This window comes from Pseudochaenichthys georgianus, chromosome 24 (genome assembly GCF_902827115.2).
Source record: "Pseudochaenichthys georgianus chromosome 24, fPseGeo1.2, whole genome shotgun sequence".
NCBI lineage: Eukaryota > Metazoa > Chordata > Actinopteri > Perciformes > Channichthyidae > Pseudochaenichthys > Pseudochaenichthys georgianus.
Window position 1 is genome coordinate 21041961 of NC_047526.1, and position 23534 is coordinate 21065494.

At 39.7% G+C, this 23534-nt stretch overlaps 1 protein-coding gene across 1 annotated transcript; it reads left to right on the top strand.

The window, feature by feature from the left end:
* Window positions 1-9397: 9397 nt before the first annotated feature.
* On the top strand, window positions 9398-23211 carry znf513a (zinc finger protein 513a). Its single transcript, XM_034076194.2, has 5 exons — window positions 9398-9587; window positions 10790-10926; window positions 12601-12735; window positions 19635-20414; window positions 20710-23211. The coding sequence occupies exons 2-5, from the start codon at window positions 10887-10889 to the stop codon at window positions 21687-21689; spliced, it is 1935 nt and encodes a 644-aa protein (XP_033932085.1). The 5' UTR covers window positions 9398-9587; window positions 10790-10886; the 3' UTR covers window positions 21690-23211.
* The last annotated feature ends 323 nt before the right edge of the window (window positions 23212-23534 follow it).

Sequence of the window (23534 nt, forward strand, 5' to 3'; positions counted from 1 at the left end):
CAGTGGCTTCAAAAGTGGTCCAGATGTAAACATTTATTTTTATTTTTCTCAACATTATTACAAATCTTCTTAACTCTATTCATGAGAGTGTATGGGCGAATGTGCTTCTTTAAATCTCGGAACTATTCAAATATAGCCATAGCAAGGAAATTCACTATTAGGTTCAGCTTGTCGATGTGAAATTGGAGACAACAGGGTTACACGTAGGCTTTGATGAAGATCACAAGCCAAGAAGGTTGGGAACAGAGGATATAGGATATATATTCCAGCCCTAAAACACACCAATGAGTAATCAAATGTAATAATGAAATGTAAAACTATTTAAAATCATTGCCATTGACCATGTAATCAGCCATAGCTTGCTTTGATTTATACTGCAATTGATGTTATTCCCTTTCTGATGTTAAAAACCTCTCTGTGAACCCCATGCATATGAATATAAATGACATCAATCAACTTTTTCCTCTGGCAGAATAATATTATACAGAACAACAAAGGAAATAAAGACTTTCACACAAAAACATCTCGATCCGTTATGATGTTTAATGTGTCCTGTCTTTATCATAATTAACAACCCATTTCTATTTAATGAATTGAAAACATGTTAAATAGTGTGCTTAAACCCACCCATTTACTTAAAACCTGAGAAGGCGCAATACCAGGAAGTAAACTTAAAATCTGACCTTTTAATAATGTCACAAAAAGCGCAATGACAAGCTATGCAAATTAATCCAGAATATATTTAAAATCCCCCGAGAGTCATTTATTTGGAGTTATAAATTAATTTTGCGAAAAACACTGGGGGGTTTGTGTCTCACTCGTACAGCATCAGAGACGAGCAATAAGGTCACAGCCATGAGACACAAAGAGCAGATGGACGAGGGAGTTGTGACTGGTTGTGAAAGGATCAGGGGGAGATGGAGGGTGAGGCAGAGGGGTGAGGCAGCAGGGAGGCAGTGATAGTGTGATAGACAGCACAGACAACTCATTCTGTCTCCATTAGGCAGCAGGGAGCTTTCATAACCAGGACCAGAGAGCAAAGAGAGCATGAGGTGATTCAAGCAACCCCAGACCAATTAAGAAAGCTGTCTCCATATTGACACTGTGTCAGATCGGACCATGGAATACGACAGGACGTGTGATGATAGATGTGTATATATTTGAAGATCTTAAACCATTTCACGTTCACTATGGTCAAATCTAGTCTCTTTAAAGGAGCTTCTTGATTAAATAAACTGCAATGGCCAGAGACAGGGCATGGTGCTTCATCATTCTTTAAACCCAAGGAATCTGGATTTATGTAACACTGCGGTGCCTAACCTGCCTTCTTGCATAGAGACTGTGAGTTGGAGGGGTATCTATATTCTAGTCTTGTGTATATGTTCAAATCGTGAATAGCATGCAAGGTGTTCTTGCAGCAGCACAACAATATATACAGTATTGTTGCTTTTAAGTAAAAAATAACCATTTGAAAGGTTGGCTCCCTTAACAGATGATTGTTGTTTATATTTGTTATGTTTTTCCCCTGTAGCTATGCCAGAAATACTGTAGCTTGCAGAGAATCTATTTCGCCAGACAGCGTAAAAACACAACTGAAATGCGTGGAACATTGCAAACAGCTGCTCGTCAGTGCAAAGGTTTTTTTATGCTGGTATTATTTATAAAATAACTCAATATGTGTGGAGGCACAATTTAAGGATTCTCTTGTTAAGGATGTTCTAGGAAGACAACTACAGTGGGGAAAAAAAGTATTTAGTCAGCCACCAATTGTGCAAGTTCTCCCACTTAAAAAGATGCCTATAATGTTCATCTTAGGTACACTTCAACTATGAGAGACAGAATGGGGGGAAAGAATCCAGGAAATCACATTGTAGGATTTTTAATGAATGAATTGGTAAATTCCTCGGTAAAATAAGTATTTGGTCACCTACAAACAAACAACATTTCTGGCTATCACAGACCTGTAACTTCTTCTTTAAGAGCCTACTCTGTCCCCCACTCGTTAACTGTATTAATGGCACCTGTTTGAACTCGTTATCAGTATAAAAGACACCTGTCCACAACCTCAAACAGTCACACTCCAAACTCCACTATGGCCAAGACCAAAGAGCTGTCAAAGGACACCAGAAACAAAATTGCAGGCTGGGAAGACTGAATCTGCAATAGGTAAGCAGCTTGGTGTGAAGAAATCAACTGTGGGAGCAATTATTAGAAAATGGAAGACATACAAGACCACTGATAATCTCCCTCGATCTGGGGCTCCACGCAAGATCTCACCCCGTGGGGTCAAAATGATCACAAGAACGGTGAGCAAAAATCCCAGAACCACACGGGGGGACCTAGTCAATGACCTGCAGAGAGCTGGGACCAAAGTAACAAAGGCTACCATCAGTAACACACTACGCCGCCAGGGACTCAAATCCTGCAGTGCCAGACGTGTCCCCCTGCTTAAGCCAGTACATGTCCAGGCCCGTCTGAAGTCTGCTAGAGAGCATTTAGATGATCCAGAAGAGGATTGGGAGAATGTCATATGGTCAGATGAAACCAAAATAGAACTTTTTGGTAAAAACTCAAATAGACGTGTATGGAGGAGAAAGAATGCTGAGTTGCATCCAAAGAACACCATACCTACTGTGAAACATGGGGCTGTTTTTCTGCAAAGGGACCAGGACGACTGATCCATGTAAAGGAAAGAATGAATGGGGCCATGTATCGTGAGATTTTGAGTGACAACCTCCTTCCATCAGCAAGGGCATTGAAGATGAAACATGGCTGGGTCTTTCAGCATGACAATGATCCCAAACACACCGCCCGGGCAACGAAGGAGTGGCTTCGTAAGAAGCATTTCAAGGTCCTGGAGTGGCCTAGCCAGTCTCCAGATCTCAACCCCATAGAAAATCTTTGGAGGGAGTTGAAAGTCCGTGTTGCCCAGCGACAGCCCCAAAACATCACTGCTCTAGAGGAGATCTGCATGGAGGAATGGGCCAAAAATACCAGCAACAGTGTGTGAAAACCTTGTGAAGACTTACAGAAAACGTTTGACCTCTGTCATTGCCAACAAAGGGTATATAACAAAGTATTGAGATGAACTGTTGTTATTGACCAAATACTTATTTTCCACCATAATTTGCAAATAAATTCTTTAAAAATCAGACAATGTGATTTTCTGGATTTTTTTTTTATATCATTTTGTCTCTCATAGTTGAGGTATACCTAGGATTACAGGCCTCTCTCATCTTTTTAAGTTGGAGAACTTGCACAATTGGTGGCTGACTAAATACTTTTTTGCCCCTCTGTAAATGCACGAGTGAGTCAGGCTGGATACAATGTATACATATTTAGAGTTAAAACAAAGAATGCCAATGAACACAGACTACATTTAAAAATATTGTAGTAAAAGCAGTTCTGTTTTTCTTCCAGAAAACTAGAGGAATATGAGCCTGCTAGACGAGAGGTGCTTGTAAACACATTCAAAGCTTTCCATTTCAGACAGACGTTACAATGATAAAGTCACAGCTACGCTTTCAACCTGACAAATTCACTTTAAGATCAAACAGTGATGCTAAATAAGGTGTGTAGTATCAGCTGTTTTATTTGAGTTTAAGTGTTGACATAATTGCACATTCTGCATAAACTGACCATCAACTACAAGTATTTGGAGTTCAGGGGTTTTGGTTCTTTGGTCCACTTTTTCCAACATTTAAGATGTTCAAACTGTTAACTTGTAGTAACAGTCAATTCTGACTCAAACCTCTCGTGAAAATAAGTTTTCATTGGAGAGAAAAAAAACAGTGTCTGCATCCTGTGTTGACTTAATACAAATAATGGTTCACTTCCAGCAGCTATTTGCCAGGATTTGGTCCACCCTCACCATGTTTTAAAAAAACTTAGCTTTTCTGCATCTGATTACCAACAAGTGTGTTTTGCATAATGACTTTCTCAGCCAGAGCACAGGTTCCAAAGCACCAACCTTAGTAATTAAAACACCACTGTGCTGCTGTTTATTACAATAATTCTCACATATGAAGACATCAAAAGCACATACATAACACATTCAAAAGAGCTTAATTAGCATGAACACAATGCACACATAGTGTCTCTGTAGTGTATCTTCATATACACACACTAACACGTGTGTGTGTGTGTGTGTGTGTGTGTGTGTGTGTGTGTGTGTGTGTGTGTGTGTGTGTGTGTGTGTGTGTGTGTGTGTGTGTGTGTGTGTGTGTGTGTGTGTGTGTGTGTGTGTGTGTGTGTGTGTGTGTGTGTGTGTTCCAGAGAAAGGCCATGCTGAGCGGAGCATTTCTGACTGGACTTAAGTTTTTTCTTTTTCTCTTCAACATCTGACTAAACCTTCCATTTATCACAGATCATGTTCTTTCACTCCCATTGTGCTGTTTACAATCTTGGCAGAGCATTCTTTCATTGTTAAAGATCATCATCATGGTCTTGAATCACATCATCCATCCATCAGAAACTGCAGCACAACCACTGGCATACAGACGCACACATACACATTGGAATTATATGGATACAGAAATGGAAATTGAGATGTTGTTTGTCTTCTATTACCAGCGGCTTTGATACAAACACAATGAATGTTTCGACTAGAAGTGAGTTTAACCCGAGCTGAGCTAATAAAGATACGTCCTAATTCAAGATAATATTTTGTATGACCTTCTTATGTTTAACAAGCCTATGACCTCTCTAAATAAATGTAACAATGAGAGAGTAGAGTGTTAGAGAGTCCTGCTTTTCAACGTCATCCATCAGAAGGCTCAAGGGAACGTTGGGATGGACACAGATGCTGCTCAGGAAGAGAGCCCATCTTCAGTTTACAGCTTAATGATTTTGTTCCCTCTTGAATGATTGTGTGTGTTGGTGTGTGTACAGTGCACAGTAGAATGCTCCTGGGGCCAAAGACACACTTAAAGATTTGACCTCCTCTTTTTACACTACAACAAGGCATCAGCGCTGCTTTGATGTTTCATACTTCACTCCCTATTAAAGAGAATTCTTGGCTAGAGAAAATGAATTAACAAAACGGTAATGTGGCCTTTACAAGAATTCAAAATCCTAAAGCGTTCCGGGGGATTACAGAGAATTAAAGGACAATTTCTAGAATTTTCTTCAAAGCACAAAAAGCTTAAAATCACTAATTCTGTTTTTTTCAATCTATGTGGAAATTCTAACACAAATATCACATTTAATGATTTTGAAGAAATTTGATAAAACTGTAATTACTCAATTAAAAGTGAATCATTACCTGCTGTTCAAACTTTGAGTCACCCATTACCTCCGAGAGTTAAATGTCCACACCACTGGAGAAAGTAAAAATCATTCATCATGAATGTATTCCTAAAGGAGTAAAGCTAAAGAAATAACCCACTCTAGTCCTGGAAAATCAATCCTCCATAGTATAGTATCTCTCTCAACAGCTATTGTATAACAAACTTATGTTACATTGCATTACATTTCATTTAGCTGACATTGTTAGGTATTATAGACATATATATATCATATTTTAAATCAATGTCTATCAATTGATTAACGTAACGTTATCCTATCTATATCACATTGTCAAAAGGATATAACCTACAAATCATGTATGTCTCGACAGTAGTGAAAGGTTAGTGAATAGGAAGTGTCTGCAGGATGTGGATGTCGTGCTCAGAAGGACTCAAACAAGATGGCTGTTTGACCTTGTGACCTGGTGAAGCACTTTACAACTGACCGACACATATTCCTTGTAGCTAAGCCAGCACACGTCTCAATCTTAATTGAAAAACAGCAAACTCTCATTATTAATTTATTTCCAACAGGCAAAAGAAAACTGATCCCTTTGCCAATAGCGTCCGAGACAACATCACATAATGTACCAAGGCTTTGGCTGGAATCTTACTTGCTGATTCACAACAATCTCAATCCGACAACAAAAGCAGAACGCACTCAAACGTTTCTAAAGAAAATATAAACTGGGAAAAACTTTTAAAAGGGGCATTCCAGCACTTTTATATAATACATATCATGTTATCCCTGACTAGTCACAAGGGTATCTTGGAGTGTATGTTGATAATGGAGGCATAGAGAACGGCATGGGCATTTACCAGACAGGGAAATGGAATGATGCAATGTGTTGCATTATGGGAATTGTATGATCCAGTGTTACACAAACCCAACCTATACTTAAAACAACAATTATTGAATTATATGGTTCTGCTACCCAGACTCTGGCCACTCCTTCCTTTACGGAAGTGAAATACTAAATTGCCAGAGTGGGCTTTTAAGAGGATAATAAATGCACTGTTGATAATGGAGTAGCTTGTACTGCCCTTTCTCCCAAAGGTGCATTAACTCATCTACAGGTGAAGATACAATCGAATTAGAAAAATGTAATGAAGGACCTCGAGTGATGCCCTATAGTGACATTTGACCAAGACAGATGGTTGGCATTGTGTAAAGAGAATATAATATCAAATCATGCTTAATCTAACCTATTCAGATGTGCAACACAATGAACCTGATGCAATAAATCTGAACAAAATGTTCTATAATCCACTGCATGTGCAAGTTGTTCTTGATTTGATTGTGCATAAAGCGCTCTATAGGTAAGGTTCTAAAGTAAAGCATTCTATTGATGACAATGACAGATGGGATTATAATTTATTACACAACCAGCATCTGCCCTGAAGCGTTTCCCCTCATTTGAAATGCCAAGCAGGCAAGAAAAAGGACACATTTTCTCGTTGTATTTTGTCCTTTGAATGAACCATATTATCACAACAACTGTGTTATCTCCTTAGCATTGAGGAGTTTTTTGAGGACACTTGTGAACAAGCTGTTGCTATGCAATCACTGAACAGAGAGGACGTCTGATGTTGAGTTCTGCTTTAGGAGCGTAGGGAAACCTGATGATACACCCTATTAAATAACTCTTCACTGGATATGAGCCCACATCAGCAATGCGGGTTTCAGAGGCATGAGAGTGACCTCAGCCTGCACACACACACACACACACACACACACACACACACACACACACACACACACACACACACACACACACACACACACACACACACACACACACACACACACACACACACACACACACACACACACACACACACACACACACACACACACACACACACACACACACACACACACACACACACACACACTCCACGGCATCCCTGACCAAAATGTTCTGTTTCTGCACCATGTGGAGCTCTACACTGAGCATGACTGACCTCTGGCAGCCTGCAGGCTACTTTATCTTGTTAAATAACCACAATAACAGGAGTTATATTATAGTACATCAAATTATAGTAGACCATATCGGTAAGGAATTTCATAACAGTGTTGTGTGTGTTTGCATAAGTCACTGATCCATGTGTTTTAACTCTACAATTTAGATAATATAAGTCTTATTTAACCAAAAAACACAATAAACCATAAGGGTAGGCCATATGTGGGATATACAATTGTAAACGTAAGGTATTATAGATGCGGATTGATCTAAGGAAGCCTTGCATAACATCCATATATTAAACAAATAATTGTCATATTTTCATACTTCCATTTTAATCATTTAAAGAGGTCTGTCCAGGGCATCAGTAGGCTATGCTATTGCAGGGAGTGGCATGTTTTAATAGGCTACGTATTCGCATCCATCTCCACCTCCAGATGCCCCTCACAAACACGAGTAGCGAATATAAAGCCGTATGAACGCGCGTGCGAAAGTCTGCAGATAAAACACACAATATTATCCATTACGTAAACGGTATCTTACCTCTCTGTGCGGCTCCTTCTCTTTGCAGCGTAGAATCAACAACTGGCTCCTCCCCTTGAGGACCAAACAGTAGCACAGAAATCTCCCCCCGTCTCCTCCACGTTACTGCTACACACAAAACATGTCTGGCCGAAAAAGGCTACAGAGAGGCAGGGTACGATGGTGAGGTCCAGCCCGGTGCAGGAGAGCCTCCCCCCGGTACAGCAGCAGACTGATGGCTGAGCTTTGCGGCGGCCTGAGGGGAGGCACACTGCAGTGACATGAACCAATAGGATGACGTAGAATCCCAGGATCTCCTATTCATAAATGCCCAGTGAATCCCATAAAGAAACCTAGTGGTCCAAACATGTTTTTATTGGCAAATATACACACACATGCCATCTCTTTTTAGATTGTGTCCCAGAAAACTAAATATGACTTTGGAAATATGCAAGTGAAAGACTGTCCTTCTATTCTGTTGCTATAAGATAAATGCCAATAAAATACAAACTGTTCCTTAGGTATCACATAAGCACATTTAGACCACACACAACCCTCTATTACATTGTTTCAGTTTAATAACAAAGGACACACAATATAAGAGTGTGGTCTAAAAATACATAGAACTTATTTAGGACAACAACCTATATGTTTTAGGTTAGCCTAGTTCCAGTTAGTCAATAGGCCAATAGATTCACCCTCCCAGAGTGGGTCTATGTCGATGCACATTATACAGGAGCTTGCTTTGTATTTTCCCTAGAATATACTGTACAATTGTATGATATATAATTGTACTTTATAAGCTAAATATATTAAACCATCTTGAGACGGATGAAAGTGCCTCTCCCTCAGAGCCCTGATTTCGGTCAGGCTTTAAATGGCATTAGAGGAAGTGGATTTGTTGAAATCTGACAGATCAATCCTGTCTACTGTTTTAATTTATCATTTTTAAGTGGGCCTGCTGCTGTATTTAAGTTCCCTTCTTTAAGAAAAAGTGCATTTTTGTACTACTGACAACATTATGTTTACACAGACCCAGAACTGTGATATTATATTAGGCAAACATGATCATAACATGGATATTTCAGCTACAATATGCATAAGAACTACAACTTCATAGAGGTATAGCAACCGGAAATTACTTTAGGAAACGGAAATACCAAACTCAACAGAAGAGAGGTAGATCAAGTATCCCACCAGCAACAATAACACATCCGGTATGCGCCCCTGGCCTTCAGAGTAAAAAGCTAATAAATAAAATAAATGTAAAATTGATTTCAAAATATTGTAATTTTGTAACAACTAGTAATACCAATTAAATGAAATGCAAGTAATAATTATATAATGGTGTATACTGTAGAACTATGGGTGCAAATAGTACCCAATTATCCTTTACAAATCAACAACGTCCCTCAATATACAGTTTAAGGATTTGCATGTTTTTCTTTTTAAACATGTACGAATTAAAATACACTACTACCATTCAAGTAATTCTAGATGAGTATTTACTGTATAATGTGTGCAGTTATTATGCTTAATTTACCTTTTACGTTAGAAACGGTGAAGATGTCGCTTTTATTCTGAAGGATTCATACCGGAAGTGTTATTGTTGTTGCCGCTGCTGGATCACATGCGAGTAAGAAAATCAATTAAGTTATGAAAAATACCATTAATTGCCTTTCTTTGTCACCGCAGCTCATGAAGAAATGGCGGATCTCCAGACGTAGTATATTTGAGGACAAACACTTCGCATCTAATGGCGTGTTTTCGGACCATAAAGACCATCCCAATCGACCTGGATATTTACGTTTTTTTGGTAAGTTAGCTTGATGGCTAACTAGTGAAGTTGACATTAGCTGCTCGGCTAATTTAGCTGTAGGTTAACATCTTAACCCTCGGCTTAATTGACTTAAGATGGCACTTGTCAGTCATGACTACGTACTGAAGAGGACGAGTTTTGTAGAGCCACTCGCTGGGCTGTGTTCCGTCAGTTTTCCCAAATATTGCTGCCATTTCTTGTTGTGCAGTAGTAGCATTAGCTAGCTGCATGCTATATGAAGACATGGTTCATTTTACTGCTAACAGTCTCGCTTGATTGCTTTCTATCCGGTTGTAGCACCAGAGCTAATGTGTTAGCCATTCTGCTAAAGTAGCTTGCTAGCAAGCAATGGCTGGATGTATGTGTTTACAATGTAGATACACCAAATCAAGTCCAGATATTACACCATCATGAAATGTGTGTCCTGTGAAGTTATTTTATAAACTACACAGCGTAATATCGTATCACTGGCTTATTTAGGACATCATAGATTTGTTGAAAAATGAAATATACACTGCAGTAAGACACTTGATACTAAATTACTGCCTGGATTTATTTGTTCATAGAATTCATTAAGGTTTAATCATACGTTAAGAAGCTAGAAATCTACCTTAGCAACAGTATAATGACTAGGGTAACGTTTGCTGTTAGTAGTTTATTATATAGCTTATTACTAAGCTATTCATAATGATTACTGAATCATGTGATATTGTATTAGCAGGTTAATGATTGGTTGAATAATTGGTTAGTTGACCAACAGAAAATAGCCAGTAACAATTTCAATAATGTGTCACTTAAAGGTTATTTTTAAGCAAAACTGCCACAAATTCCCTGATCCAAGATTTTATTCTATCATACCTTGTATTGTCTTATCATTTTTTATTTTGTAATACATTGGACGATCCCACGAAAACAATAATGATAAATATCAAATAAAACCCCTGCTTTCAAAATACTTTCCTTCAACCACATTTGTATAGCAATACTTACCTCCATAGTTAACCTTGTACTTTCCTCCACAATTTAAATCAGCCAGTTACATTTAATTGAAGAAAAGGAAAAAAAGGAAATAAGAAAATGTTCTCTATATTTATTTTATTTACTCATATACCTGTTTTTACACTGTTCCACGCTCAATACAGTACTTTTCTGAGTGTATATACTAATGAATTTTGATTGATTTTCTCTTGCATCTATAGGAATACTGAAGAATATCTTCCAAACTGATGAGAATGAGCTGATGGTTGTGGAAGTCTTCAAAAAGACGTTGCAAAAAAGAGAGAGGCCTTCTGGAAGATGCCAAGAAAAAAACAACAGAATCCACAGCCAGTCAAGTGTAGGTACTCGGAGATCATTTCCACATTGAAAAGTTGATACATAGCTGGGCTACGGCCAAATATGTCTCACATCTGCATTTTTTACTGACATATGGTAACTAGGCCTTCATGGTGAGGTCAAAAATGAAATCCCTGTGAATAATAGCCTGGTTGTTAACAACACGTGCCCTCTCACATCTGGACTCCAGGTGTTGCCGTTTGAGTATTTTGAATGTTTAACATCTATCATACAGACCACTATGACTGCACCTAGCAATGCAGTTAAATCCATTGTTACATTCTGTGCCAATAAGAAGGATTGTTGAATGTGCAGTACAATATTTTTACACTGTACATATGTAAACAAACATGTAGATAGCTTATTTGTTTCTTTAGTTTCTTGTATGTTGTGTAATACCGGATTCAAAAATAGGTATCAGTATGTTAGAAATTAGCTACTGTATACAGATTTAAAGCTTTACCTATACAGCATAAACCATGCAGCATGCTAACGAAAAAGTAGTTTCTCAAGTCACGCACATCATCATTTGGTGTTGTGTTAACGATTAGCAGAAGACTTCTTCATCTCCCAATATTCGCACTAGATGTTATCATTACAATAATTATACAAATCAAAGAGAGAATGTCATCTGTTGTCTAATTTGAAAAGATGGAGTTCTGGGAAAAATAAACTTCCTACGGTGTTTATATTGTGTACTAAAAAAGACCAGTAGATGGCAGTATGGTGCTGTTTCTCAAGGATCTCCCAAGAAGTGCTGATGAGCTCTATGCCCTTGAGTTGGCCTGCTGCTAGTTTTCTGAAACAGTGACAGCTGTGTGCTAGCTGTTTGGACTCCATCAAGCTTGAGAGCGAGTTAGGAATTCAGGCCTCATTAGCTGTAACTGCAGTAGAAGAGCGTCATTTGTCAACTGTTCAAAGGTCATTCTTTGTTCATAAAGTGCTGTTTTTTACACTGTTACAGCAGGAAAGTAAATAAGCCTCTTTTTTTTTTAGTAGAACTGAAAGGATTAAATAGAGACCCGTTTTCTGGCTGGTGTGGCTAGTTTTCTTTTTATTCACTGCATCTTTTTATGCTTGATTAACTTGAAATTAGGGCTGCTCCATTAATCGTATTTTAATCGCAATTAAGATTATGGCTTGTAACAATTACGAAAACAACGTAATCGAAATAAAACGATTGTTTTTTTTTTTAAATACTTTTTTTTTTTATTGGTTTTTCAGTTGAATTATACTTAAAGTTCAGGGTAGTCAACTGTTAAAAACATACTGTTCACGTTTTTTTCTCCAATAAATTGATGTTTTCAAAGTAAATGGATAATCGTTTTTAATAATGGTGATATCAATTATTGACCCAAATAATCGAGATTATGATTTTTGCCATAATCGAGCAGCCCTATCTGAAATTATCTATTTTTTTAATCCTAAAGTAGTATTTAATTGAATGCTAGAGCCTCGAACAGTCAAGGTTAACATAGTGAGACCTTCATCTGTTATCATGTGTCTAGTTCCAAATTAAGATATACACATGCTTATTTATTTGCATAAGTAGACGACCAATGTTTGAAAATGTGCCAATAGTAGTGAAATATTCAAGTATATTGATTAAAACTGACCCTCCAGTGAAATGATAGTAATCATCTCGTGTTGTTGTTGCTCCTTTCTGTGACTGCAGTGGATTCTGAAGATGGTGTAGCCATTGAAGCTCCAGGAAACCTCAACTTAGACGCAGACTTCCTTTTGGGACAAGACATTGAGTTTGGTGATCCTGATCATGACAACAAGATTCTAGGCCTGGACAAGTTTTCAGGTTTGTAAAGTTACATTTGCTATTAAATGTTTACAGTTATAATCATTAGGTTTCAGAGAGATAACAGATACCGTTTACAGCACATCTGTGAAAGCCAACTTTGCTCAAGACAGAACATTTCTAAAATTACTGTTACAAATAAATACATGAAAACAAATATTAAATTAATGTTAATTAAACAAAACAATTACTTTTTAATGAATAGATATGACTGAAATGGTAGTACTACTCTAGATTGTCATTGAGAAGTTTTCTTTTTCCAGGACTAATTTCACCTCAGTGACAACAGTCCATCTTTGAGTGTAGCTCAGAACGTAGTAAGACATTCTGAAGTTCAATTTCCAAATAAAGACCGTTAAAATAAATTGCAGTAATAGTTTTTAAAACTTGGATTCAAGTTGTTATTTAAAGAGTGCACTGGCCAATTGCACTTCCAAATGATAGAAGACCGCCTTGGAGTTTAGCTCAAAGTATAAGGACATTCTGATGTTGAGGGAACAAAGATTATAGAGGAAATATTATTATTCTTTCTTTAAAAACACAATCTGAATCAGAATGTCCCACCTAGGGAAATGCCCTAGCGACACACCATTAATGTGAAGCAGTAGGAAATATTCCATTTGCATTAGCAGGGCTACAGCTGTTAGACCCTCCAGAAAAACGCGGGCAAAAATCCTTGATTATGCGGGCTAAAATCCTTGATTATACGGGCTAAAATCCTTGATTATGCGATCAAACTAGGGCTGCAACAAACGACTAATTTGATAATCGATTAATCTATCGATTAATGAAACGATTAATCGACTATTCGGACTATTACTGTATGCCTTGCACAATTTCTCAAACGCTCTTATTTAGCCATCAACTTTTAGATTTAGCTTGAGGTTGTTTTAGGCATGTGGAAACTAACAATGAAGACAATAAAGATGAATACTTGATTCCAAAATACATATATTATTGAAATAACTTAAATTCTGAACAAAACTAACATTGTTTTTTATTCAAATTAAATAAATAATATTTCACATCAAAAGAAACAACAGTGTTTTAACGAATCGTATTAAATAATCTGATGACAGAACTGTAAACAGAATAGCTGAAACTTTAACAAACTAAATAATAATAATATATAATATTTTTATAGCGCCTTTCAGGAAACCCAAGGTCGCTTTACAAGTCGGGTAGGGGGGGGGAGTAGGGGAAAAAAGGCAGACAGGTTAAGGGGGTGGGGGGGGGGAAGTAGCGGACAAATAAACCTATTAAACTAACTATACAGTGGGGAAAGCCTTGGTAAAAAGGTGCGTTTTGAGGGCTTTTTTGAAAATGTCCAGGGTTGGGGCGCTGCGCATTTCGGGGGGGAGAGAGTTCCAGAGGGTGGGGGATGCCACACTGAAGGCTCCGTCACCAACAGTCCGCAAATAACTCTGTTACCTCTAATCATTATGTTTGTAGAATGTAGTTAGCTCCGTGTGTTGCTGCTAGCATACATAACACCTGACGTGAAAACGTTACTCGTGGACGGGGCTACAGAGCTACTAGAAAGACAGTCGAACCCGGTGCATTCCTCCGTCTGGATGTGGAGCACTTTTGCTAAATGTTTAGACAAATAGCTCGTGTTACCGCCCTTACATGCTAAACTCTTATTCCACTTTTGGTAACGAGCATTCTCCACATCGAGACGGGTAAAGTTTAACCACCTCGGAGCGTGTTCTCTCGCCATCTCCCACGTGTGTGTGTTGCTGCATGTTGCAGCTGCCCGTGTGTAAACTGCCCGCCCCCTCGCAAGCAGGCGGGGGAGAGAAAGATCGAAAATACATCATAGACGCATTTGTTTGTCTTTTTGCATATTAGAAACGAGTTGGCGACACTAAGACTGTGATATAATGTCTTTGTAGCAATAATACATGACATATATTTTTTAAATGTCTCCAGTACCGATACAAAGACCAATAAAGTTAGAGCTTAACGGGGCGTAAAACACACGTGATGACGTCACCAACGAATCGACGACTGAATTAGTTGGCAACTAATTTGGTAATCGATTAAGTCGATTAGTTGTTGCACCCCTAGATCAAACATGCGGGGTTTTATGTGATTTTATGCGGTGAAATTGCGGGAAGTTGCAAAATATGCGGAAAGTTGCGAAATATGCGGAAAAAATAAATATTGGGCTGTCTTATTTATTTATTCTCTCTCACACACAACCTGCCACTAACGTTAAACTCCTTTACTATTCAATTAAACACATTCAATGTTTATTTATTGTAAAAGCAGTTGGGCTATTTCACACACTCGCACACACACACTTCTCCGCCTCATTCTGTTTTCATTTACTCGTTCGTTATCTGACCAGCTTCAATCTTGTAGGCTGTAGGGTTTTGGAGGTTGATGCCTCGGTGAACGTGAGTTGTTTGGCTTTCTTGTCCGCCGTCGATGTTCTTTTATGCTCCAACACAGTTGCACGGGGTGCAGAATAGTTTCCCCCCACTTTCATGCAAGACATCGGGGTACTGCTTTGCCCGGTCTTTAGCAGAAATGTTCGTCGGTAAATGAGATGGATTCGATTTTTCATCGTGTGAGCTCCACACGTTCACTCTACGGTGTTGTTTACCTTCTGTGATGCGTGAGCTGATGACGTCGCGCATCATCATCACTTCACGTCAAGATGAGTTAACTTTTTTTTTCAACTTTGTGTGGAAAAATGGAGATGGGTCTGGCTGCAGACCGCAGCAAGGAGGCGGATCGTATAGGGGCGGATCGTATAGGGGCGTTTCCTAACTTTTTTTATCCAATAGCAACTTAAGGGATTCCAGCTGCTTTTATAAATCCTCGCAGAAGAAGTCATTCGTTCTAGTGATGGGAATTCCGGCTCTTCTTGGTGAGCTGGATCATTTGGCTCGGCTCACCAAGAAGAGCCGGCTCTTTTGGCTCCCAAAGGGCTCTTCAGTTTACCATATATTATACCTTTTAATTAAATCAAATGTAGCCCTGTTTTGACTAATGATTTATATGTGTACACATATATCACTTAAATTATTCAAGACATCCTTTGTACTGAAGTATTCAAAAGTAAAAATTACATTACAAATTATTTGCTGTGGCCAATTGTTTTCATTGCATTTACTTGCTTGAAGAACCACGCTACACAAAACAGATAGCAACACCTATAAAAACTATTTTAAAAAAGGGGCTACTGTATCAACCTATATAAAGTATATAAATATAGTTTTTCTCCCTGCAGGAGAGGGGAGCGTGCTTTGAGATCAGCTGCTAGGCTGCAGCGGGGAGAAGAGGGGGACAAAAAGAGATCTCCGTCCTCCGTGTTTTATTCTTCTAGAAGTAAGAAGAGAAGTAATGGGGCAGAAACCCTCCTTTTTACGCAGCGGTCCAGACATAGACATCATAGCTACGGCGACACATATTCAGTTGCCAGTTACTTTTGGCATTAGGGCAGGGATATCTTTCAAGGTTTGACATAATGAATTGTGCTACTTTTAAAGCAAGCAACGATGTTTTCAAATCTGTAATCAAAAAGCTCCACAAAAACACTATAGAAGCAGTTCCTGCCGTTGTTACGTTAGTTCAAACAGTAACAACGGACTACTTAGCGGATGCATGTCAATTTAAATCAATACATAAAACTATTTTTTCAAAACAACAAAAAACAAAAAACGTCTCGTTCGCGGGCAAGAGCCGGCTCCCGTCGTTCTCTATAGGAAACGCCTCTATACGATCCGCCCCTATACGATCCGCCTCCTTGCTGTGGTCTGCAGCCAGACTCTATTGGAAAAATGCGGGGATTATGCGGCCTTTTGATAAATATGCGGCTTTTTAAAAATCTGCGCCATATTCTGATTATGCGGAAAATTCTGCGATCGTGTAACATCATTAGGAGAGTGAGCAGTAAATCCTGATGCCTATATAATTGGTAAACAAATAATAATATCAATAACAAAAACAGTCATTTTGGAACACCAGCTTAATCATTTCCTGGTGATCCTTGTGTGCTCGTAGCCAGTTTCAATCCAGTAGAATGGCAGACTCCACCAACGCAGACCCAGGCCCTCCCATTTGACATTCCTGCCCTCCCCCAATAAACACATTTTATTTTATTTATTGAGAGAGAAACTGCCCCAGAACAGTGAAAAGGCCAACACAATAACAGCCAAGATAGCTGAATTCATCGCGTTGGATGACCAGCCGTTATCTGTTACCTTTTTTTTCTCTTAATGCATTGCATAAAGATCGGATCGGGAAAAATCGGTATCGGCAGATTGTCAAAATCAAATGATCGGAATCGGATCGGGAGCAAAAAAAGGTAATCGGGACATCCCTAGCTACGATGTATGTGATCTCAGATAGTAATATAAGAGTATTATATGAAAAACTGGTATAAAATACTATATGACAGTAAAACAAGAATAAAGTTTAAAAGGGGTGTGATTTGTAAAATATCCATAAAGAAAAAGTCAATCTGTTTCCAGTTCTGTTTCAAATGGGTGTTGAGAGATGTATCCATAGATCTCTTCATGTTGCTCTCAAAGTGCACCAGATTGATGCTTTTAACTTCAATATTAAAAACAAATCTTCCCGGGGGAGCATGCCCCTGGGCCCCCCTAGAGGAGGTTAGGTCCACCCCCCACTTAAAAGAAATAGCACTTTACCCCTGCTTACATCTACAGTATATGCCGTGAGCTGATTATCAAGCCTTCATTGGCAACAGTCGCGGGTACACTGTATGTGCTGTGGGGAGTGTTGCAGTAGAACATTCCACTGTAGCGCCGGTACCTTAATGGGAAACCCTACATGTTTGAGCACCCTCTATGAAACGTCAAGCTACCCACAGCACCCCCAAAAGAAAATCTCTGGCGCCGATACTGGCCGTGGCACATGGCGGTTTTGTGTCCCCTCCCATGAAAATCATATGCCCTCTCTGTAGATTTGTTCTGGCGCCGGGTCTGCACCAAAGATGAACACTTCTATACAGAGAGATATCAGAATGTAAATGCAATGAATGGCTGTGGCGGAAAAATTGTATAAATTGTATAAAAACTGGATTTGATTTGATTTAAATGGATAGGATTATAGCTTTGAAAAAATGTTGTGTGTGCTCTTGGTGTCAGCTTGTCTGTTTTTATACTCCCTCTGTCTATCTTTCAATCTGGTGTCTCACTGTTTTCAATCAATGCTTGTTCACCTTTCTGCTGGTGTTGCTATGTGTTTTCTAGTAATAAAATTCATAGACATCTTATCCCGCTTTTGGCGAATGTGTCTATTGATTATACAATGAAGAGAGGATCACACAGCCTGATACTACACTTTCATGGTGGGAGGACGATAGGTTCATTATGTTTTGTATAAGCGCTCATTTTTCATTTCCTGTCATTACTGTGAGAACATGGAATGAATCTGAAATGTTAATCCTTCTAATGATGTTACAACTAGAGTAAGCAGTGGCTTCATTTGTAAAGAAGTGGCGGCACAAAGCGGACTTTTAAAGAGTTTGTTTGTCGGTGATGAAGCTTGGCGCTCTCTGTGAGAGAAATGGAACCAGCAGCTCATATTTCCCAGCATGCCTCTTTGTTAGAGAGAATGATCTGAAAAATGGAAAAGTAGAGAACGGAGCCGAGACGCCGTCATTATATAGGGGGTCGTAAAAATAGGACCATTACCATCAAGGACACCATTATGAGAGGGCATTTATTCATCATCATCATCATCATCATCATCTATTGCTGCCTCTGCTCCCAGTCCCCGACTGCCATTATCGTTTCCCGCTCATCATCATCATCATCATCATCATCATCATCATCATCATCATCATCATCATCATCATCATCATCATCATCATCATCATCATCATCATCATCATCATCAGCTGCCTCACCATTGCAGTCATCATCATCATCATTAGGCTAGGGTAATCATCCACCAGGGGTTTCCATTGGGATAAAAGAGCAGTCTCCCCCTCTCCCCTTCCTCACATCCTGCCTCGACATCTGTGAGGGAGGAAGGTTTTCTCTCGGTGTATTCACTTTCAAAAGCACACTGGAGCCAAAGAGTGCTGTGTCTTAGAGCTTTTCTTCCTACTCTCTGGAAAAAGGTTTTTATACTGCCTGAAAACGCAGTCGACCCCGCAGGAAGCATTGTGAGTACCAAGTGTTTCTCTGAAATACACTTTCTCCTTTTTGCTTTTGTCTGTACTGAAGTTTTCTTACTCTGAGAGATGGAAACGGAGCGCCGCTATCCGTAACATTTCGGGGTTTTTTCTTTGTTGCAGTGAGATTTGTTAGAAGATACTGTTTGAACTGGATGTGTATTGGAGGTCTTTTTTATGTCATGGTAGATATATTTTCAGCTTTTAAGATGCATTTTGCTTCTTTGCAGTGCTGTTGTCATTAATCCATGCCATTTGCACCTGAGCCAAACATATGTCTCCAGGCTGTGAACTATAGAAAGAGTGCATTTTTTTTCAGTTATATTTCACTCTATAAATTCCTCTGGTTATTTCAAAATGTCTCAGTAGTTTATTCACTATGTAATATATGTGTGCGCAACCTCTGTAATAAATGTGTTATGTTACAGGATATGAATAGAGATGTGTGTGATTGTCTCTGATGCTGTTTTTGTGTGTGCTTCTGCACTTTTTGTCTGCTGTCTGTCTGGAGAAATACATCGTATTACTTGGTAGAATATAGAGGGAAAAAAGGCATTAGATAAAGAGACAAAGAAATGAGAGTTGGACAAATATTTGTGAAATTCTGTAGAATAAACAGCAGTACAGAAATGTGCTTTGTGTTTGTCTATGTCTTTTAAAACATTATAGTGGGTTGTGAAGGTCTTTCTTCTTTGTGCGCAGTGTTAAGAAACCTCTCTTTCTCTTTGTTTTCCTTGTTCAGAAGTAGCTGCTGAGATCGGTTTCTCTGTGTATCCTCTGGCTGAAGAGCAGAGCCCTGCCTACAGTCAGCTCAGCATGGACAGTGAGACGGACAACTCCCACAGCACCACTGACAACAGCAGGGACGACGAGGGCAGAGCCTCCCAGTCGGAGCCCAGCTTCCCCCCCTATCTGTCCTGCAGGGGCTGCGGACAGCTCCGAGACGAACCTCTGGGACCGGGCATAGACCTGGTCGGCCCGTACTGCCTGAGGTGCTGCAAAGCCTCAAGGGAAGCCAAAAGCCCAGACTTCTGTTCCCCTTTCGGAAGCATCAGCGGGATTCGTCCTGGTGCGCATTTGCATTTTGAAGAAGAAGAAGACGACGAGATGGAAAGCGAGATGAGTGACAAAGAGCTGTCAGCTGAGGACAAATTGGCCAAACTGCACTCGTGCCACATCTGTGGCTTCTCCTCGCGTTACGCCAACCATGTGAAGCGTCACATGAAGACACACAACGGGGAGAAGCCCTATAACTGCCCCCTGTGCACGTACGCCTCGGCCCAGCTGGTCAACCTGCAGAGACACCTGCGCATTCACACTGGGGAGAAACCTTACAAATGTGACATGTGCACATTTGCCTGCAGTTCCCTTGGCAACCTGAAGAGGCATCAGCGCATGCATGTGTGCTCTGCAGGGGCGGGACAGGACGCCCCTCCTCGACCTGCCATTGGCCAAAACAGCCTGAAGAGGCATGTGACTGGGCAAAGACCCAATGAAGAAGTGTCTGGACCTCCATCCAAGGGTATGTATCATTTCCTTCCTTTATTCATTAACCAGACCTGTTTTGTTTTTCTCTTTACAAATATCGTGTCTCATGTTGCAAGATTTAAAAACTTGATGCACCCTTTTAATAACTTCAAGTTGCCTTCACGTTATGCGATTTACAAATCTGTGCTCACTGCAAGGTTGGGCGTGTCATCCTTAAAAAAACAACTGCAACATTATTGCAGAGCTGATTTAACGCTGGTCATGTGAAGGCAGCTTTAAGCAGTAATTTAGTAACTGCTTTAATAACTAACATTTATCTTTTTGTGAAGTTTCAGAAACTGCGAGGTCGACTTCAAACCTGAGTTTGGGAGCCCAGAACAATGACTACATGTCAGCCTTTGATGGCTTAAAGGGGGCGTCGCCACCACCCATACCCGCCTCTAACCCAGCTCCGAGCCACCAGCCTCCCCCCCACCAGCCTCCCCCCCAGCTGCCTCCCCCCCAGCTGGGCAACAGCAGCACCAGGGCAACCAGAGGGGGCATAGCAGACGGCCCCCCCCTCCCCTCTTCACTCTTCCCTTATACTTGCCGCTTGTGTGGCATTGTCCTTGAGGACGAGGACGGCACCACTGCACAGATCTGTCCCAAGTGTACCCTTGAAATGCTGACTAAAGACTCTTCGTCGTCTCCCAACAGCCCCGGGGAGCGCAGCGACAAGGTGTACACCTGCTCCGCCTGCCCCTTCCTCACACACTACCCAAACCACTTGGCCCGCCACATGAAAACTCACAGCGGCGAGAAGCCATACAAGTGCCCACAGTGCGACTATGCCTCAGCGCACTTCGACAACCTCAAGCGCCACCACAGAGTGCACACAGGCGAGAAACCTTACAAGTGCCATTTGTGCGATTACGCCTGCGGGAACCTGGCCAACCTGAAGCGCCATCAGCGCGTTCACTCGGGGTTGAAGCCCTTCCAGTGCGACGTGTGCAGTTACAGCTGCAACCAGAGCATGAACCTGAAGCGGCACATGCTACGACACACAGGAGAGAAGCCGTACAAGTGTCAGGAATGCGGCTACACCACTGGCCACTGGGACAATTACAAGAGACATCAGAAAAAACACGGCCTGGCCACAGACGGCTGGGTCAAAGTCCCAATGACTGGCAACAATGAAGAAGAGGATGCAAGGAAAGAGATGGGAAGTGGCGCTCCGGCTCACAGAAAAGAAAGCGGAGTTGATATGCAGTACATGTCTAGGGAGGAAGGCCAGACTATACACTCATGCTATAAACTTGAGATTGTATAAAACTCAGTAAACTTAAGCTACCAGCAATTATCTTTTTGGTTTTCACAGAGCCTTTATATTAGCCTTTCTATTGTTTTAGTGTGTGTCTTAGTGTTTTGTCAGATGTCTTCAGAGGCTGCTAATTGTTTATTTGTAGAACCCCGCACAATTACCAAACACAATTCTTACTGTTTAAACTCTTTTTTGTTTGGATTAAGTAGTCGAGTGTTTGTCTTCTATTCTGCGTTTGTGTCTAACAATAGGACTTTGTCTCTTGTGGAAGTCTTTTAAATGTCTTAATCTGTATGTTACACTACAATAGGCTAATTCTAAAAAGTCCCCTCTCATATATTTACACATGTTCTTCATTTGAAGACAGAAAACACTACCAAATACATGTGCACATTTTTGCCTGAACTGCTGAACTGCACTGTGTAGTGATAGGATTTCTTTAAATAAGGGACAATTGCTATTTTTTTAAGTTGTTAGGAAAACCTTTTTTTGTTTTGTACCAAAAATGATATTAAATAACTTGAATGTTGCCAATAGATTATTACATTATCTTTGGATTGCTTCATGAGGTTATTCTGACTACACAGTGCAGCTTTCAGTAAAGATGGGTCCTTGTAAGGGTCAATATTTAGCTTTGTTTGCATTGGCACATGCTCTATTAATGGCATGTCTTCAGATTAATTTACTAATTTATGTAGCACTAGCAAAGTGCTACTAAAATATACTGGACTTGGTTTAAGTATATTGATGAATTTGGTTGTGTTACTAATTAATCTCCTGTGTTTTAAACGGCAGTGTCATCTTTCCTGAACCCATCAGGTCTATAAAATCTGATTTGGAAGACTCAAATGTTTAAAATATATATTTCTGGTTATAAACACTAAAATGGCATGCACAAGCATCTTGATCGGGTCTGTTCAGTCTTCACTTGGTTGTATGGTTAAAGAAAAAGCACAATCATACACATAGTGACATTCAAAAACAGACTTATTTAAGACTTAAGTGTTGGAGCGGAAAATTCATTGGATGATAATTCTTATATCATTTAAGAGTAACACGATGTAAACAAGCATGCCATTCAAAGGAATTATTTCCCCACCAATTTGTACCTGCTACATATCATTTATTTGAATTTCCTGTTTACTGTGAAATTAGCCCATTCTCATGCTTTTACTTGAAAAATATGACTATTAGTGAGCATGTGTGTGTAATAGTTGTTTTACTTTTCTAAAGTGGCTGTAATACACTGATAGAAGAGTATACCTTAATGTATGTAGGATTTGTTTTTAATGTGTGTCATTTAGTTCCCATTGGAAACAGGGACTGTGATTTACGTTTACACTCTTTTTTTAAATTCCTATTATATGCAAGTGAGATTTTTTCAGGTTGCCAACTTGCCATGACACAATGGAGCATCGATTAGTACTGACATCCCCCAAGTGTCTGTTTTTGTCTTCATGCAGTGTCTCATAAATGCCTTAAGTGAGGACTTTGAAATAAACATGGATTCATTTCATTGAATGTCACACAAGAGATTAGATGTCTTTTTTTCCCCTCAAATCTTGTCATTGTCTAATAAACAGCAGATTTCCATTTTAGACAAAAGCCCTATGGAAGGTCTGTAAACCACTTGGTCCTGATGGGAGTTTCATATTTCTGGTTCAAAGTAAAATATTTTGGATGAATTTCCCTTTAACCGACAGACAAAAATGCCCCTCCTTGGAATTAGTAATGAGTATCAGGTCAACATTTGAATTATCATTGCATTTTCTTTAGATTAAAGCTCGAAACTCCAAAAGAAATGGGTGTCTCTTCCAGAGGGGATCTACAATACTGCTTTGATTGGACTCACTG

What these genes read in the sequence shown, in the direction of transcription:
- znf513a (XM_034076194.2), top strand. Translation starts at nt 10,887, where the DNA reads ATGCCAAGAAAAAAACAACAGAATCCACAGCCAGTCAAGT. An exon ending in GAATCCACAGCCAGTCAAGT is followed by an intron (nt 10,927 to 12,600) that starts GTAGGTACTCGG and finishes CTGTGACTGCAG; the next exon opens with TGGATTCTGAAGATGGTGTA. An exon ending in AGGCCTGGACAAGTTTTCAG is followed by an intron (nt 12,736 to 19,634) that starts GTTTGTAAAGTT and finishes TTCCTTGTTCAG; the next exon opens with AAGTAGCTGCTGAGATCGGT.